The sequence below is a fragment of the Lycorma delicatula genome, chromosome 1 (genome assembly GCF_047948215.1).
Source record: "Lycorma delicatula isolate Av1 chromosome 1, ASM4794821v1, whole genome shotgun sequence".
Lineage (NCBI taxonomy): Eukaryota > Metazoa > Arthropoda > Insecta > Hemiptera > Fulgoridae > Lycorma > Lycorma delicatula.
The window spans coordinates 283,311,138-283,332,631 of NC_134455.1; the positions used below are offsets into that span (position 1 = coordinate 283,311,138).

At 25.7% G+C, this 21,494-nt stretch overlaps 1 protein-coding gene across 17 annotated transcripts in view; it reads left to right on the top strand.

Moving 5' to 3' along the window:
* LOC142332279 (uncharacterized) overlaps window positions 1–21,494 on the top strand; it is a 663,646-nt gene that overhangs the window by 458,562 nt on the left and 183,590 nt on the right. For 6 of the 17 annotated variants that reach the window (XM_075378625.1, XM_075378616.1, XM_075378717.1 and 3 more), the window contains 4 exons: window positions 4,242–4,277; window positions 4,975–5,046; window positions 7,158–7,226; window positions 15,029–15,208. In XM_075378625.1, coding sequence (XP_075234740.1) covers window positions 4,242–4,277; window positions 4,975–5,046; window positions 7,158–7,226; window positions 15,029–15,208 — 357 coding nt within the window. Of the gene's footprint in view, window positions 1–4,241; window positions 4,278–4,974; window positions 5,047–7,157; window positions 7,227–8,215; window positions 8,270–15,028; window positions 15,209–21,494 lie in introns of all 17 variants that reach the window. The other 11 variants (XM_075378634.1, XM_075378669.1, XM_075378707.1 and 8 more) reach the window with 6 other exon arrangements.

A 21,494-nucleotide genomic window follows, 5' to 3' on the forward strand; every position in this document is an offset into this window, starting at 1 on the left:
TTTTTATGAGAATAATATTTACTGAGTATGAAAAACACTGATGATGCATAATACATCATCTAACTGGTGGTTTGTAAAAGTATATGTATACATAATAGTAATACTTGTATTTAAATATTATCTGTTTTTCATTTATTTTTTTTATTGTATTGCTGGGTCTGAAAAGAGGTTGCTGTACATGCCTCAATTTCATGTAATTCTTTGGTTGGGGGTGGTATGTTTATAAATATATATATATATTTAATTATTTTAAAAAAATGAATGGTCTATCTTCATTTTCCTTTATAGTGTTTATGAGTCAGAGAATTTTTTAAATATATATCAGTAGGGGATCCAACTAATCCACTAAATGGTCAACATTTTTTTTGTTGTCATTTGCAGAAATATACATTTTTTCCTTTTTTATTATTTTGATCAGTTTTGTATTTGTGTCCTTCAGTACGGGATATAATCTAGAATTTGATAACTTACAATATTTTTTATCTAGAAATTTATTTTTTGTAAGATAAGTATCCAATTATTTTATAAATCAAGTATCTATTGATATGTACTTGGAAAATGTGTAATAATTTTGCACATTCAGTTTCTTTATAAAAATATTCATGGTCTAAAAAATAAACAAACTTATTCTGAAATTTTTGGAAATGATATCTAGATATCTCTTCATTTTTGAAGAGAGAAGAATTTTTTTAAGATTTTCTATTTTACTATATAGAAAAAATTCCATAATAACATTTTGTAGGGAAGACATAATTATTTTACCAGTTTAGTTTTACAATGCATGACCTGTCCTCTTTAAATTTTATTTACTTGCATTGTACATTTATGGTTCTTTATTATCTCTATGTTGGTTTTTTTAAATTTTAAGTAGTTATATTGTAAATTATAATACATGTCATGTTTTTTAATAACTGTTTTACCAGTTACTTTTTTGAGTTTTATTAGTTATTTATTTTTAATAACTAATTAATAATTTGTCCATGTTGTAATTTAGAAAAAAACTGTGGGTGTTGCATAGTTTTTTTTAACTTTTGGTGGAATGCATGAACTAACAGAAAGCATGTTTTTTTAATGAATATTATTAATGTTTTTGTGTTTTTTATATTATTAACCTCTGTTACTAAAAATGAAAGATGATTTCCTAGTAGTATAAAATTTTATTATACTCTTGGATTCATTAATATATAATTTGTTTTTCATTAAAATGTGATTTTTTTCTGCACATTTTTAATAATATCTAAAAATTCAATAGATAAAAAAAAGAATATATATATATATATATATATATATACACATTCTTTTTTTTATTTCTTCTTGCATATATATATATATATGCAAGGAGAAATTTATAGATTTACCTTCATAATTTGATTTTACTTTATTCTTATTTGTGGGTTGATATTTAAATTTAATCTACCTACAGGACTAAAATTTGTTGCTCTGCTCTAATTGGTAATTGCTTTAATTACCCTGCTCTGTTTGGTTCAGATTATGGCTCTTCCAAAAATTATAACTGTTCAATATTTTTTCCTGGAGAGTAAACTTAAAAAAATGCTAATTCAGCTTCTATTTTCTTTTTCACTGGGTTTAAATTATAGCTCACCATGAAATGTTTTCTTAATAATAAACAACATTTTCCCCTGCTAATAAAATATGATACTGGTAGAAATAACAATAACACTATATACACTATTATTATATTTACTTATTATAGTTGTTTATAAATTATTACATTATTTATGATTAATACATCATAATTATTACAAAATTATGCAGAAAAAACCATTTTTATAAAAAATAAAATTATTTTGCAATTTTTAATGATATATATTTTTGACATTGCAAATTTGATGATAATGTACCTCCTTATATCTCTTAAATCCTGCCCATATTGGATTCTAAAAAAAAATTCCCAAGCTCACAAATTCTTTCTATAATAGAAATGTGTTTGTTTTATATCAATAGAAGTGTCAAGACTCTCAGGAATATTATAAATGAAAATGTTGTTAAGAACCTAACATTGAAGCTGAATAGCTCAATTAAGTTTTAATTGAAAGAAGCTTATAAGTGAGACTTCACTGCATGATAAAAAATGCAGTAAATTATAATTTTTTTTGTTAATCTTTCCTTTACTTGATTGATGTAGACCATATGTAATTTAAGTCTATAGTGAAGTGATTGAAATAATGGAAGTAAAAAATGAACTCCTCTATTCCAAGAATAAAATCAAAATTTTAAGAGTAGAAATGTATAAAACTAAAAAGTATGTTTTTAGATTTCATGTACTAGTTTGATAAAAGCAGTGTTAGTGATTTGTTGATTTCTACAAAGTAATTAAGACCAATAAAAGATTTTAAGTTTCATTCATAATAAATAATGTATTAGATTTCTTAAACTGGGAATTATGAAATTGTTTTCTCTGATATAGGCCTTCTATTTATTTTCTCTAAATAAAAGTTAAATTCTAATTAAATTTTATTCTTATTATTTCTTATTCTTGTAGGTATTTTTTGTTAACAATTTTGATTACTAAAACTTTGATGTTTGCATTTAAAATTTTTCTGTCCTGAAATTGTTTTTTGATTGATAGATGTGCTGTAATCCTTTCTGTATATGTGTTTTTTTTTAACTAATTTGAATATTTCTAATGAAAATAAGTGTTCAAATATTCTGTTTTTGTGTAAATATAGGGCTTTTGTGTAAAATCGAGCCTTACATGCACTGCTATCCATATAATCTACTTAAGTGACTGTGTTGATGTATTCATATAGAATGAGAGTACCCATTTACATTAAAACGAATAGCCAGTCAAAGATATTATCTGGGAAAACAATGGTCTCCAACCTATGGTGAAACATATTTAACTACTTAAGCATCTGTATTGGGTAACTCAATCTGAATTCAGTTGAGTACATCAACTTGGTTCCACTTTACGGTATCTTAAATTGAAGCTGATAAATAATAATCACATCTCTTACAAACTTTCCAATAAAGTTTATACTAATAAACTTTAAATAATTAAAATGTAATTTAAAATTAAAATTTATATTATTTAAAATTGGTAATTGTAGAAACATATAAAATATTAATTCCCAGTGCATACAAAGCTTGGTGGTTTGTAAAATAATTACTGTGTTGTTTAAATATTTGAAAGTGCTAAATGTATGATAAGTTCTTAGAATAATGTTTCCTTGAAATGTACACATTAAATAATAATATATTACAATATAATTTTAATGTAAATTTTGATATAATTAACATTTATGTTTTTATGATTGATACCATAAATTTCCTTTATCATTTCACAGCTTTATGAAGGTTACATTTTCCTAAGATATGGAGCTTGGATGCTGCAGTAAGATCTTTTTAAAGCTGGCATTTGATCAGTCTAAATTAGATTTGATCAAGCTGGCTGGACAGGTCCTGTATTTTCTAAATATATTATTCACTGCTGCGTTTAATTCATTGGTTTCATGATGGCTATTGATTGTACTTGTAGTATTTATGTTATTTTTCACACATGGTATGTTATTAATTCAGTGACTACGTTATATTTGGATCAGTCATAATGTAGAGTGGTAATTTATTTACAGTTGTAAATTTAATACTATAAGGATACTGGTATAATTAGTTGGTGTGATACAGGAAAACAATTGGAGATCTTTGTGGGACACATTATTTAACTATTAATATGCGTCAGTAGAAAGAGTGGGACTATTTTCATGTTATTTGAATCCATTCATAATTAAGCTGGTATTGCCATAAGAGGTGTAGCATTTTCAACTGTTGTAGCTATTGTAGAATAGAAAATAATAAAGTATAGAAATTGTATGTTAAATTATAAACTGAGATGGTTAATGGTAAATAAAATTTGTGCGCTCAATACATAGACATTTACCGGTCAGTACTATGGTGTTATGTACTGAGAACTAACGTTTATTTCTGATTATAATGAAGACAGTTCTTGAGTATTAGACAGATATTGTCATTTATTTAAACTTATTCGTAAGAATCACTGCCAACTAATAAATTATGTTCTAAATGTGTGAAGGATAGTAATTTGAGTGTTCAAAACTAAAGTTGTGTAATGTGTTAATAGTGGGAAAACCTTTTTTAGACATGTAAGTAAATGTATAATATTGGAAATTTTAAGTTAAAAGAAGCTATTTTTTCAAAATTTTTGTGTAGTAACATAATATAAACATAGTATAGATTTTTAATTGATATATTTCTGGTTTAAGGGTCCTATTGGCCTGGATGGACCAAAAGGAGATCCAGTGAGTAAATTTATTCATATGTTTGTTACTGTGTGTGTGAGTGAGCGTGTACTTGGTTTGAATGTGCATTTGAATTTGTGTATATTTTAGATCACCATTCTATATGACATTGTGTAGGTATCTAAATTAATTTTTTTATTCTCCTTTCAAATGTTCAGGAGAAGGAAAATCAAAGTGAATGTAAAATTAAATACATTATTTTTGTATGTTGTATACAGAATAATTACTCATGTGATATTTAATAGAGAAATTGATGTGGTTTCAACTGATACTGATTAATCAGAAACTCCTTCTCATTTTGAAAAATCCAAAGTAATGGAAAGCATTTTGAAATTGTAATTATTTGTTATAATGAAATCAGTTACTTGATTTTAAAAATTAACTAACACTGTTCATATTTCACTTAGTTGGTCTTCCACAACTATGTGGTATATGATATTTCTTACCTTTAGGTTTATAATTAATATGAGCATTTAAAGTGGTTGTCTAATCTGTAAATGTGTCGAAAAACCCCACCTAAATTCATCAAAATATTCCTTTTTTCTATTTATGAAATTTTTGAAGTTACGGAAGTGATGTATTACTAAATATTACTAAGATAAGATTTCAATTTTAACATGGTATATTAAGTATGAGTTTGTAGTAAAAATTTATCTAATGAATGGAAATCTAAATTAATTTAATTTATACATTTTAGGGTAGACCCGGTGAGAAAGGACAGAAAGGCGAACTTGGTAGTCCTGGATTTGATGTCTATGCTGCTGTAAAAGTAAGTTATTACTGTATTAGTGAACATGCTTTGCAATGTTTTGCTAGTGATAATCAGAGTTGTACTTAATTTAAAGTATTTATTTATTAAATGTTCAGCCTATTAACATTGCTTGGAAATCTCACAATTGAACACCTTTGTCATGATATATAACACAAATATATATGTAAAACATGCAGATTATATAACATGTGATGTTAACAAAACTTGAATTATTATTTATTAATTAAACCTAACAACAAAGCCTTCTTTATATTAGCTTTATTATTGTTATTGTTGAATTAGTGTAAAATATTATCTTAAATATTTTGGTGACACGTTTTTACTTATGTTTAAAAAGAATAAAGTATACAGTGTACTTACACTGACATATGGGAATTTTTCAGCTTCTCCAACATAGAACATGAACAATTGTTACAAAATTAATTTAAATGATTGTTAAATCTTGGGGCTTAAATATGCAAATTGTCATTAATCTAATACATAGTTCTAACACAACCAAATTTCTTGCAAAAATACAAGGAAATATTTTCCTAGCTATTGAATAGACTTCCATGACAATTACTTAGTTAAAAATTGAATAGATTTTATTCAAGGACAGAAGTAAAAAAATTGTCTTTTAAATGAAAGCAAATTTCATGCTAGAGTGAATTTAATTTATGAAAACTCTGTTTAAAACTTTTAGAGACAGAAAAATTTGTGCTTTTATACCAATAATATGGTAGATATTCAAAAGTTATTCATACTACTTTGATAATCTGCCTCCCTTATCAGAAAAAAATGGACTAAAAAATTAAATGTTTGGAATTTTATTGATGATAAATAGGAGCAATCTATTTTGACAGAAGAATTGCTAAATATCCAATTAAAATTAAAATGTTAAAACTAGAAGAGCTGGTATCTATTTATCCAATTTAAAATTAATCTTATTTATATAATTAAAAAAAAAAAAACAAATTTAATGCAAAGGAAAACCAAATTTTTATAAATTTTCAGAGGTAAAAGTCAAAATTTTCATCATGAAAATTGAATAGTAGTGGATGGATGATTTTCTTTTAAATCTAGTGGAGAGCAGTCATCTATTATGATTCATAATACCTCTTGTAAACAGACAGAAAATTTCTTTACCCTTTCATGTCTCTGAGAGTGCTTTATGAGTTATAAGACTTGAGTAGTAGCTAAGAGTTATGAGTGTTAATTGCCCTTAATGGTAAATTATAATAATAAATTTGATGTTACAATCTGAAAGGTTTATTTTATAACAAGTTTTCTTAAGATTTTGTGAGAAATTAGATAGAATATGAGAAAGACATAAGGATATGTAACATTTACAATCCAGTTATAAGCAATGATGATGAGTTTTTGTATAGACATAAAATTTTTCATTTGAAAAATTGTTCACTCAGTTGAACTTAGGAAAATATTTTATCTGCTTAGGAAGCAAGGTGAAAAATTATTACATACGTTAGAATCAGTTTTATAAATATTACTTTTTTCATGTTCTGTAAAGTAAAAAAATTAGTATTATTATTTTGTAGAATTATAAAATGTGTGGGTTCCAGAAGCAGTCGGTGTTGCTAAATTTCTCAAGTATAGTTTTTTTTATCATTCCATTTGTTTTTCATAACTAGAATTTATAATTATGGTGTGAATAGTATCGTTCATATTGTAACAAATTGGTTTAATCTCTTGCACATTAACCTATCTAGATGTATTTTCTGAAAATAATTACTCTTAGTTCTTTTCAACTAGAGGCAGTTTGATGCTAATATGAAATAAATAGTTTTTTTTTTTCAAACAATGGCTTATGATATACTAACAGCAAATTTTGCTTGTGTATAATTGGCATGTGAAAAAATGTTACTCTAAAGATTGTTTTCAGTTAATTCTTATATTTTCTTTTGCTCATCTATTTTATTATTTGTTATTATCGCAGTCTCATTATGGTGAATTATGAAAAATTTTTTAATATGCTAACAATTTTGAGTATTTTATAGTTTCTAGGTGTGAAGAAATTGTTGGTAAAAAATAACATTAATAAAATTTATCATTAAGTTATTTCTGGAATTTTTAAGGCATTTTTTTTTGTTACAACTAATTTTGATTTTCAGGGGTTAAAGCGTTCAGTGACCACTTTAAGAGGTGGGACACTAGGTTATGCTGAAATAGTTGCTGTTAAGGTGAGGTTCTCAGCCTGAAATATCTTCGAGTGTAGTTGTTTTAATGTGTAGATGGTTGTTTTCTGTTATTACTGTCTCTTCAGATTGTAAATAAAAGCTGTTATGCAGTGCAATATATCAAAATAAATTTTAATGCATACACAGATTATGTTATTTGAATTTTAATGAGAACAGAATAATTTATTGCTTTTTTCTGATCAATTCAGTCCCATCATTTATTGATTTTGTCCACAATTCAAAATACAATTTTGTACATTAATGTATAATAATATAAATTATGAGTAAAAATTAAAAAGCAAATAGTATAAATTATAACAAATTACTCCCAAGTTTCATGATTTTAAACTCAGTAATTCACATTATACTGGATCAGCAGATTTTTTTTGTGTTTGGTATTTATAACATTTTTGAGAATTATTGTACGTTTAACAGGTTATTGTAAATTTTACCTATTCATTTTTTGATGGGACTACTTTGATTGTTAATTTGTTATGAAATATAATATTAGTTTTGTTGCATGTGTTCTTTTTCAATATAATATGTGTTAAATGTAGAAGTTTTTTTATGTAGTAGTTTCAGTGTAGATCACAGAACTATTCTAATTAAAAAGATGTTTAAAATTTAGTTTAGTGACAAAATTGATTATGTATAGAAAGTAATTTTGTTAAAATTACTTTTGTATATTTGAAAGAAAATTGAGTAATTACATTGTGTATATAAAATACAAATTTAGTAGTGACACATGTAACATATTTTTTTTTTTGTATTATTCTTGTTTGTATAGTGTTATGAATTTTAAATTTTCAAGTGTTAGAAATATTTATGAGTGCGCATGTAATGTACCATTTTGTTTTTATCGCAAGTCTTTTTATTGAATTTTTATTTTCAGGTAGTGGTGAAGTTTTCTTTGTTGGCAATATATTTTCTTTGTTTTTTTATTTTCTTATTTTTGGCTTTTTCTTTTAATTTAGTAATTAATATGATTGTAGGGACTGCAAGAGCATGGTCATAATATATCGGCACAAAACGTCATTATGTTGAAAGTAAGTATTTACATTAGTAGCATTTCTCTATAGAAGTAATTTCTGAATCTGTCATAATTGTTTTACTATTTAGCATCATTTTTAAGAATGTTTTTAATTTCCTTTTTTATTGTTTTATGCAACTTATTTTTTGTTGTTAATAGCTTTTTTTTTATTAATCATACTTCTTTATACCTATATAAACATTTTATAACTTAACTACATAGTAACAAAGTGTTGAAATAAATTAATAATAAAAAATAGTAATAATTCTACTTTTGTAATTTTCTGTTGAATTAGTTAATATCAAAACTTCATTTAAAAAACTATTTGTATACCATATAACTTTAATGATTCCAGTTAATTGATGGCATACTTCTAAATATGCATAAATGAGAGGTAATTGCATATTATTTTATTTTTTCATTCTCTTTTCTAAGTAGAAATAATAATTAGTAAAAGCAGAAATAAATTTGGAACTTTACCTAGTTATGAACATAGGTTATTGAATAATTAATTATATATATATATATATATATATATATATATATATATTTTCATGTGTCCATGGTTTGACAAGGATATTGAGAGATGATATGTTTAAAAATTTCTTATAAATACAATTTATTACTATAACATATGTAAACTAAAATACATAATAAATTTAATATCATAAAAAAACAGAAATTGTGAGAATTATTCATTCACTAACACATCTTGTTATTACCAAACTTCCATTTTTTTTTTTCATTCATGAAATATTATAAAAGAAGTCAGGCAGATGATATGTGTTAAAAGGTAACACCAATCTTCTCTATTTCCAATTTTTTGTGTAGTTTTTCTACTCTTTCTTGCTTCAGAAAGTTTATTTTCTAATATGACATTGTTTCCATCAATTCATATTATTTTCTACTACTTATTATTTTTTATTTAACCTTTCTTGGGCAAACTTTTGCTCTTTTAATTTTTGACTCTGTTTCAGATTTAAGGACTATAGATACTTTTTTCCACTATCTTTCCTTTGTTCTACTACTTAAAATACAGACTTTTCCTAATGGTTCAAACATCTTTTAATAATTTAGTATTTCCTAAGACTGGATGTCTCAGGGAAGAAGTTGTTCATTATCAGGTCTGTAAAAGGGGATAGATTGCTGCCTCCATTGCCAAAGTATACGCATATGACATATCAGGCCCAGATCAGCTCACTTGGTTAAAGAGAAAAATTTTCTTGTTAAGGAGTATAAGCTTCAAATTATACAAAAAATATGGAAACATTAAGCAAGTGATGATAGTAACTATTTTGGGCTCTAAATACTCCTACATTATGTTAAAGTAGAAAACAGAATTAAACTACGACGATAACTACGCGATTTATTCTGTTTGAGTGATGGGATGCGGAAAAAAATTGAAAAAAAGAATTATTGAAAAGAAAAGATATGAATTGTTTTGAAGTATAAATAATATGTCTGCTAGGAATTCTGTGATGTTTACATTGAGTAAAAATACTTATGGATGTTTTGCAGAAAATAGTGGATTACATCATAGACATTATCATCCAAGAATAAAGGAAAAGTTACAAAGAAAAAAAGAGTATTAGTGTGGGGGCATATCCAAAATGTAACTTTTTTAAAAAGAGAGTTGCAGCTGTTTTACTAGAAACCAGCAAACTTTTACAAAACAACCTGATGGTTAATATCATGATTCTTTTGTTACTTTTAGCCAGCCTGAGGCAGCAGTAAATTTTATATCTCACTTTGAAAGTGTTTTTGTTAATGTTTAATTATTTGGTTGTGAAAGAAATGTCGAAATAAGGGTGAAAACTCTTTCTTCAAATTGCTTCATAGATAATGTTTCATCAACTAAATTACTGAATGCTCTCTGTTGTCCATGTTTTACAGCCATTTTTTGATGTTGTTTTCCTCAAATTTTTTCTTTTCTTTTTCAATTCAGATATTACTTTGATCCCTGAATTTAATGTGCAACAGTATTAATTAATGGCTCTTTTTTATTTGTTCTAATACTTTCCATTTTTCTGTGGTTTTTCATATGATGATCAGGTATGAAAATTACATAAATTGAATGCTTTAATTACAGAAAAAACTAAATTTCAAAATAATGGAAGTATAACTTTTAGCCGTTGTCATTCCAGCAGAAGTTATAGCTAGAATTGCTGCCATTACAAGTTGAGAAATCATATATTTAAATGTCACTGAAAAGTGTATTTAATCTTAACTTTACATTCAGTTAGTAAATTAGTGTTATGGTTGTATGTATATTTCATACGGTTCATTTAATATCTGGTATCTGTATTGTATTTGTAAAATATATTTTTTAATTGTTAATATTATCAGAGGTTATACCTTATCTAATAGATAATTGTCAAATAATATCTCTGTTTTGTTATGGAGTACTTTAAGTGCCCATCAGTTTAAACTGCACCATCCATACCCAGTGTAGAACTTTGTGCAGTCAGAGAAATTCTGATATTACTCCTACATTATGTTAAAGTAGAAAACAGAATTAAACTACGACGATAACTACGCGATTTATTCTGTTTGAGTGATGGGATGCGGAAAAAAATTGAAAAAAAGAATTATTGAAAAGAAAAGATATGAATTGTTTTGAAGTATAAATAATATGTCTGCTAGGAATTCTGTGATGTTTACATTGAGTAAAAATACTTATGGATGTTTTGCAGAAAATAGTGGATTACATCATAGACATTATCATCCAAGAATAAAGGAAAAGTTACAAAGAAAAAAAGAGTATTAGTGTGGGGGCATATCCAAAATGTAACTTTTTTAAAAAGAGAGTTGCAGCTGTTTTACTAGAAACCAGCAAACTTTTACAAAACAACCTGATGGTTAATATCATGATTCTTTTGTTACTTTTAGCCAGCCTGAGGCAGCAGTAAATTTTATATCTCACTTTGAAAGTGTTTTTGTTAATGTTTAATTATTTGGTTGTGAAAGAAATGTCGAAATAAGGGTGAAAACTCTTTCTTCAAATTGCTTCATAGATAATGTTTCATCAACTAAATTACTGAATGCTCTCTGTTGTCCATGTTTTACAGCCATTTTTTGATGTTGTTTTCCTCAAATTTTTTCTTTTCTTTTTCAATTCAGATATTACTTTGATCCCTGAATTTAATGTGCAACAGTATTAATTAATGGCTCTTTTTTATTTGTTCTAATACTTTCCATTTTTCTGTGGTTTTTCATATGATGATCAGGTATGAAAATTACATAAATTGAATGCTTTAATTACAGAAAAAACTAAATTTCAAAATAATGGAAGTATAACTTTTAGCCGTTGTCATTCCAGCAGAAGTTATAGCTAGAATTGCTGCCATTACAAGTTGAGAAATCATATATTTAAATGTCACTGAAAAGTGTATTTAATCTTAACTTTACATTCAGTTAGTAAATTAGTGTTATGGTTGTATGTATATTTCATACGGTTCATTTAATATCTGGTATCTGTATTGTATTTGTAAAATATATTTTTTAATTGTTAATATTATCAGAGGTTATACCTTATCTAATAGATAATTGTCAAATAATATCTCTGTTTTGTTATGGAGTACTTTAAGTGCCCATCAGTTTAAACTGCACCATCCATACCCAGTGTAGAACTTTGTGCAGTCAGAGAAATTCTGATATTAATATTTCAGGAGACATTATGTTTATTTGGTAAGCTTGTACTTTATGTAGAGCCAAATTTGTGCAAGTCATACAAAATGAATCAGTCATTTACTTCATTGAAAAAAGTTTTTTTAAATTCTTAAATAATGTTAAAAAATTATGTTAGTACAATAACTAGGTTCACAGGAATCGTTGTATTTATATGGCCTGCTGCCACCAAGGTAATCATCAAAACACCCCAACACTTGATGTGGGTTAGGATAAAAGTCTGTATTTTACATTTTAACATACATGTTAACTGCTTATTTTAAGTACATGTTTGTGGAATTTTTTGAATTTGAAAATTGCATATATCAAAATAACGATGTAAAGCTATGTTTTCTCACATTCTTGTTGATTTAATAAAGTTACACTAAATAAAACAGGCATTAATTGGTGTTTATTATGTTTTTTTAATTTGTGATTATAAAATTATAATAATGCAGACACAGATCTCTTCTTTCCTTGGCTAGACTGGTAGTAGCAATTAAAATGATAATGGTTAAAAAAAGTTAATTTATACGTTTACCCAGAAAATAATTGCAGGTGCTAAAGTGGCATTTTATTGTATAGTTTTCTCAAAGGTTATGAATGATGAAGCATGAAATATCTCAAGTAGTGTATCACTTTCCAAAGGGTTTTTTATTACTGTGCATTAGGTAAATAAGTAGATGTATTCAAAAAATTTTATAATGCTCTTTTTAATTATAATTAATTTTTCTCTATTTTTATTTATGTTCAAATACATTATGCTCAGAATATAACTTTCTTTTTACTATATCAGTGATTTAATTACCTACGTAATTGTTTTACAATCTTTTAAAAAATGGAACTTAACTATCTCAAATGCAACATAACACAACATAAAACATGATTACATATCATAACTTTGTAACAATAATCTTATTTTGTTACAGTATTAATATTTGTCATTTCTACATTATGAGATATATTCATAAATAAAAATTTTTAAAAAGCCAATTTATTTTTCAATACATTGCTTTTTGTTGTCATGTTAGTTGTTTGTCTTGTAAATTTTTTTTCATAGTTGCTAGTTTCACTCAGTAAAAAATTCTCTTTACTTTTCTTTTTTTTTTTAGATATGTTTGAGTTATGTAGTTTATCTTTTTATTTTGTATTGCGTGTTACAAGCTGTGATTTTTTAAAACTTTCTTTTTGTCTATTTTAGTAGTTATTAAATTTTAAGATTAAGGTAGATTGAAATCAATTATTTATTTTTATATAATGTCAACAAAAAAAAATCATTATAATCTTAAATATATGTAGTTTTTTTATGACAAGTTCGGAGTCATGTTTATTATTGTGAGCTGAAATTAAAATGGATTGATATAAGAAATGAAAATGCTTCTTGAGAAGAATTTATTAATAAACAAAATTGCTGCTTATAATCTTCAAGAATTATTACTTAAAATATGAAGCCAATTTGAAATACAAAAAAATTATACTCTTTTTACTTCAGATAATTACAATTAAATAAGATTTTCAAATTCAAAAAGCCTTTTAAAAAGTGTGATTTATTTAATATAAAATTATTATACAGTATTACTATTATTATACAGTTGAAAGAAAAAGTAGTACTATCAAAAATCATCATGAAATCTTATAATTTTTATTTAAAAAAAAAACACTTTATGCAGGTTTGAAGTGCATCATTGAGTTTGAAATATGAATTTAAAGGGTATAATTTTAATGTATTTATACATTTTCAATATATTGAATTCTAAAAGAGAAATTCTTATTACTATTTATTCAAACAATAACACTAATTTACCTAATGGTACTGTTTATATCCATTTAAAAAAAAAATTATTGTGTACTGAAGTAATATTTAATGAATAGTTTATTTTTACTGTGTTTGTTATTAAGTAATGTTTTCTCAAATTTTATTTTTCTGATATGTAATGAGGAATTAATAATTATTCCTTCCTTGGTAGTTCACTATATTGTTCAAAGAAAAAACATTGACAAAACATTATTTTAATGTATTGAGTAATCAGTATTATGCTTTCATTTGAACCTCTCTTAAGATACTCAAAATAATACTCATATTAATACATTATGAATAGTTTTTATACGTTATCATATCAAAATAATAATAATAATAATCATAAAAGTCATTTACAATTGAAAAACAATAATAATGAAAATATTATACAAAATTCCAAAAAAAATATTTATTTTTAATAGAAATGAATCAGTGCGATTAATCTTCAGCAGTGAAATTCTGTTTGCTTAATTTTATTTGCTAAAACATTTTTATGAAATGTATAACTACATTGTCTGGATTACATTTATTTGTTTTGTTGTCAAAAAATATGTCCCTTAATTGACATGCCAAGTTGCTACACAGAATTATGAATAAGAACTATTCAGTACTTATTGAATTATAGCAACATTGTGAATGATTATCCACTTATTTTTTTTTTTATAGTTACGTTACTGTTTGGTTCTAGTCTGTTTCATATCATGGACTAAAACATGAATAACAAACATCGAGTTTTATTTGTTTAATGTGAAAATAGCTAGTTCTAGCAGAAGTGATAGTAATAGGAGTAATCATAATAGCAGTTGTAGTAAAAGTAAAATATTATTTTCATTTTTACCAGTTGGTGTAGAAAACATAATTATATTTAAAGCACAGCACTGGCACTCTGTAGTCTTAGTATGTATTCAGTATTTTTTCAGTTTTTATGGTATGTAGTTGAATACATTTATATGTTTATTATGTACGTTGTTCTAGTTATTATTTGATGCCTAAATCATACAGACAAAATATGGTTTATATTTTTATAAAAATAAATAAAAAATGAATCTTTAAACACCTGTAAATATGCTTTTAGAGAAGCAGACGCTTTTCAAAATGATGCATTTCCTTTCTCATTGAATTTGGCCCAAACTGAGGAAGGAACTGAATCATAGTTACAAAAGTATTTTTGGTATTTTGAAACTAAATAATTTTTATTATTATTTTTTTTTTGTTGTAAATATTGTTCAATGATTTTATTATTATTAACAGTGTGTATTATATATATCAATAAATTTGTTGAAATTGTTATTGAGGAAAAGCTTGTAACAGGGGGAGCCCGGAGAACCAGGTCCACCTGGACCACCAGGGCCACAGGGGCCAGAAGGACTTCCAGGACATGATGGCAGACAAGGGATTCCTGGTGAGCCTGGAACACCAGGAGAGAAAGGAGCTCCAGGACCGATTGGTCCCATTGGACTTACTGGAGAACCTGGTGTACCAGGGATGAAGGTTAGAATATTAAAATATATCATTCATGCAAACACTCTTTTTTGCTAAATTAAGTATTAAATAAAATATTTAAAAAATGCATGTAGATAACGATTTTTTATGAATTTTAATACAGGTTTATGGTAATAAATAAGATAATTCATCTGAGTGGTATTTTATTTTTATGTATACAACAGATTGTTAATTTTTTAAATTTTGTATAATTATAATTGTTTGCATTCATTTTATTGCTGTCATGTATGAATACAAATTAAAAAATCACAACTCTGAGGATGGTTGTTTTATGCTATTGTTATATGTTGTTGGTCATGTCTCTTCCAACATAGTCTTTCTGCCTACTATTTTTTACATGAGTCTAAAAATGGCTATAAATGTTAATAGTGAGTTCTGTGATAATTATTATTTATTTTTGTATTTCATTTTAATGCTTAGCATTATTTTATTTTAATTATTCCACAAGATTTAAAAACTCTTGGGTATTATTAAGCTGTATTAAGTCTTTTATATGTATACTTAGTAATATTGTTACAAGTAGTTCAAAGTAAATAATAGTCAAAAGTAAGAATATTAATTTAAAATATAAAAATTAGTATAGAATTTGCAATTTAGTCATCTAAATATGTGTTTTCTACTATCAGATTTCATTAGAAAGTAATTGTTCATCAGTTTATTGTTAGAATTATTGGTAAGAAAACATTACTTGAAGTATTCAGTGTCTGAATTAAGCCATGCTTAATATTTCTAAAAATTTGTGTATTTTAAGTCATAACTTCAGTTAGATATTTGTATGTATGACATCAGAATACTACATGAATAAAATATTATTTCCATATGATTTATTAAAATTCACAATCACATCCTTGGTTTGACTTTTTCATGGGCTTCATTTTTATTGGACATTAAATAAAAAAAACATGTATTTAATTTTTCAAACTTTTTGATCTCTTGCATATACTAATTAATAAAACTCTGTGCTAAATGACTATTGAAATAAAGTGGAAAAAAATATTATGCTCAAAAAAAACTATATATTTTTACTTATTTTCTTGTATACAGAGTGGCACATGAAATGATCCAAATTTGGTTTTGTTAAAAAGTATTTATTTGAATTGCAATACAGAAAAGTAAAATACAGCATGTTTACTATTTACATGGAGATTGTGTTCTGCTTATTATCACACTTGCTTGTTATCACATGTTCAATATGACCATCATCAAGCCTAGCAACTTCTTCAACATGAACTTCTACGTTGTTAATAAATTGACGACACATATCCTCGGTTATCTTGTTGCACGCCTCAATGATCAGCACTTGCAGTTTTATGAGTGTACAAGAATACTTAGGAAAAATCTTTACCTGTAGAAATCCCCAAAGAAAATAATCACTCAGATCATATCAGGACTGTTCGGGGGTCAGTTCTGTACATATACAAAACAATTAGGAAAATTGGTTTAAAATAACATTTACGTTAAAAGTTTCATGCAGAAAGTCTAAAATCACATTAACTGAGTGCAGTCTGACTCCATCCTGCATGAACCATTCACTTTCTAATTGAAACCCTTTTGCAAGAAGCTGAGGAACAAAATTATTATACAGCATATTTAGATAACATTCACTGTTCACTGTGTGTTAAAAAAAAAGGCCCTATTACCCCATGACTTGAGATAGCGGCCCATATCGTAATTCTTGGAATGTGATGCACATTTTGTTTATTAACAACCTCATCTAGGTGAAAATGCGCCTCATCTGAAAACTAAACATTCAACAATATGTCTGTTCTTTGATGTTCAAAGAATGCCATTCTTTGATGTTTGTTATCAACCGTTAATTTAGCAACACTGTTTTTTTTACAGATAAAAATGCAAATTGGTTTTTAAAATTTGCTACACAGATCGCCTAGAAATCTCAAGCTGTGATTTTCCTTTCTTGTTGATTTGCCTGGGCTCCTCAGCGACGCTGTTCTGACAGCTTCGATGTTCTGTGGAAAACTAACATCGGTGAGCTGTTTACGCTTACTCTCAAACACTGAACCACCACTATTAAATTTTTTGTAAAGGCTATGTATTGTTTTAAATGAGGGTGACCACCGAGTTTGAAAATGTGCACGAAACCATCTTTGTGTAAGCATCACACTTTTCGTTTCATTAAAATACAACACAGTCTTTATGCACTGTTCAACAGTCAGTCTTCCTTTGTCAGCCACCTTGGAATGATACACCATCAGCACACTTGGAAAGAGAAGAAACTAATATTCATGAACTGCTGTCACTTCTATCAACATAAAACACAACAATAATTATTAATTAAAAAAATTATTGCCAAAACAAATATTGAATCACTCTGTATAATTTTTTAATAGAGTACACTAATGATAGTTGTTTAACAACTAAATGGCCATCTAGTTTAAGGTTTTCAGTAAGATTTCTGTAAGTGATTTTTGAGCATAATCTTGTTTTCCAATTTATATTTACAGACATCACTTATTATGTATTTTATTGTTCTTATTTAGAATAATTTTTATATATTTTGTAACCACCAGAATACAGTCATAAAGGTTGTATCAAAACACTTAATTGGTGTCACTTCTTGTACATCATTTATGATGTTTTCAGCTCAGTCATCACCTATGTGATTAAAATAAGCAGAGACAAAGTTACAAATGTAATTTTTTCACACTACCATTTATTTATTAACATTTTTCTTACTATCGTGACAGGTCCAAAGTGAATTTGTTGAAAATTTTGTGTATAAATTTGTATACAAAATAATTTTTTTCTAAATCTAAGTATAAATATAAAATTTATCTTTTTCTAAACATTAGATTTTATTTTATATTTATTCTTAATATTTTCTTTCCTTCATATGTGATTCTTTGTTTTATATGTCATTTGTAAGCTGTGTTAGTTTCTACATGTCAGTTAGTAATGGAATTATTGCCATTATTAATTTTTTTTTAATGTACTCGTATCCATTATATTAGGCAATTGTATTAATTGTTATAATACATTGTTATAATACATTGTATTAATTGTTATTGGATTATAAACTGGTAACCAGTTTTCTTTGCTGAGGAACAAATTGAAATGATATATGTTACCCTCAAATTCTTCTGTAAATTTTATTATTTATCTTGGGATTTTAGTTATTTAATTTTCTTGTGATAGCTAATTTTAATGTTTTTAACTTTCTTCTATTTCTTAATGGGAGAATTTTAAATTAAACAGCTTATTTTAAATGTAATTTCTGTAAAATGCATTCAGCACTTGGTTAAAAAAAATTGAAAATTTTAATTAATTATTGTGTTAAATTATTGAGTGTGAACTCAATAATTTGTGTATAACTCAATATTATATTTGTGTGTAACTCAATATTTATGTATTTTTTCTATATTTTTATCTTTTTAAAACCAAAATTATTTCCTCAAATGGGTATTTTATATTTTCTAAATTGGACATCTCAATGAATATGTTTTTGTAAATGTGTTTAATGTCTAATATAAACAAAATTTACAGGATTTTATTTTAATTTGCAAATTCTTTTTACAGTTTTTCAATTTTTTTATTTTCTATTTTATTTATTTTTTCTTACTTGTTATTAAATAGAAATACAAATTTTATTGTAAATGTAAAAGCAAAAATTTAATTCTTTACTTTTCAAACATTTTTTTTTCTATTAGAAGTGAACATCTAAAACTGATGAATTATAAGTACTTATTCATTATAAACTATTGTAACAAAATTAATGTTATTATTTCTTTCAGAGAATAGTATATTGTCATGAATTATGTATGAATAATCAAGGATATATTTGTTTAAATAATTTTATCATTGTTGAAAAAGACTATAAATATTTCAGGGAGAGAAAGGCAGTTTTGGTTTTATTAGTCGACAGGCGTATTCAAGTTTACCTGGTGTTCGAGGATTACCTGTGAGGCTTTTCACTGAGTACTTCATTTTAATATAATTTTTTAATCTAAGTTTTATTTTCAGTCATGTTTATTGCCATATTATAATTATTTAGTGATAATGGAAGTTGATTCTACAGTCATTACCACATTAATACACTGTAGTATATTTCTTTGGAATTATAAATTTCTTTATCTTTCAAAACTGTTGATTTATCTTTGAAGCTTTATTGTTGCTTAATTTCATTTTTTCTTAATTTCTTCTGCAGCCACATTCAGTTTATTTTTTAAATTGTATATAATTATGCAAAGAGCTATAAAATGAAATAAAATATCAAATATGAAAAATATAAAATATATTATAGACACTAATATATTATATTACACTAATATATGTTAGTGTATATAATTTTGCAGTATTTCCACCCTAAATTTTTTGACATGTAAATAAAAATTAGTTATAAAAGTTAAGTTTGTTCCTTTTTTGCTGTCTAAAATTATGCCTTTCTGGAGAGGAAAGGTAATTTAGATATTATTAAACTTCTTGTTTTGAAATGTGGCAGTATTTTCTACTAATTTATTTTTTATTTTTTTATTTTGAGATTTTTTTCAACACCAAAAATTTAAATCTCTCTCTTTTATTTATTTCCTTTCTGGTAAACTGCAAGGCTATGATCGATTACAGCCACCCTGTCCTATATTTTATTATAGTAAATAATAACAATGAATCTCTTTCATTGTCAATTGCCTTCAGCATTTGAGATTTTATAATTTCATTACTAAATTTGTTTTTTTATCTTGAAGAACAGGTATTATTATTATATTTTTGAAATGAATATAATCTAAGAAGTTTATTATCTTGTTGATACATTAATTTATGTAATGTTAAATTACATGCAAAATACAAATTTATAATTTAAACTATATACAGTATATAAAAATATAAATTTCCTTAAAGAAATTGCTAAAAATAAAATGTTTGCATCAGAGGTTTAGTCAAAAAGTGTGTGTGTGTGAGAGAGAGAGAGAGCTGAAAAATAGCAAGAATATTAGGATGAACTCTAATGAAAAAGGAAAAACAATATATGCTTTCAAATTGGTGGAAGAAAAAGAAATTGAATGTTGGGTGACAGGAAACTCCAAACTGAGATTATAATGTAATAGACCATAAAAAGTATAAAGAAGCTGATAGAAATAAATGAATTACTGTCAGAATTATTATGCTGTTTAGAATAAGGACTAAAGTACACTAAATCAGATTCGTAAGTAAAATTTATCAACCTAAGCACTATTTTAAAAATTCATTAAAAGTATTGGGATTTTAATACTATAATCCCAATAAAATCACAAGTAGAAAAATGTTAAAATTACCACACACTATCAATTAGAAATTTTGTGTGTCGATAATAAATTAAAAGTATTCACTATTTTAATTTATAAATGAATAGAACATGAAAACAAAAGGAATAATTAACATGGAAGCATGATATAAAATAATATAGCTCCCACATTAATCTTAGAAGATCAGTTACATAAGATTGATAATATAATGTAATGATTGATATATAATGAGGCATTTTGCATTGTTGAATAGATCAGTGCTTAAAGTTTTGAGAAGATTTAAGTTGAAGCATTAGAAAAAAACTATTTACAATCTTATAAGGTAGTTCTGATGAGTAAAAGATTAGAGAAGGCAAGCTTCAATACTAAAATGAGAGAGAAGGATGCCATCTATCTCCATTGCTTTCTTGCTTGTATTCCCAAATAAGTATGTACACATAAGGAAAGATAAAGGATTTAAAAAAAGAATTGGGAATCCAAGATGCAACCTAAAGAGAAAAAATATAATACTATTTTGGTTGAAACTAGATGTTATTAGAAAAAAAATATTGGCCCATGTTTTAGGTTTACCATACTTTTTTTGGGTGCAACCCAGGACATATTTTTGAAATTACTAAAAGTCTTAACAGTTTACTGAAACATAAAACTATATTTATTCAGTTATATTTTTTATTAGACATGTCTTTTTTTCAGAAATGGTTTGTTTGTTTTAATTACATCATAAAATTCACAACAAGAAAGTTCTGAATTAATTTTAACAGTAGATACTGAATGTCTACCCTTTTCTGCAGACCAAATGTTCCCTGTAATTGAATAATCTCTCTCAACTGGAGCAGATGTCCCAGGCAAAGACATTGCAAACACAACCATTTTAGAAATGTAACATAAATATCAATCTTTTGAAACATCTTAAAAATTGCTTTTCACTTCTCTTCAGTAGTATCTGGTACTTTTACAGAACTTGAACCACAACCTATAGAAAATATTTAAAAACATGATGTTGAACATGTAGGTCTAAAATTAAAAAAAGTCCTTGCCAG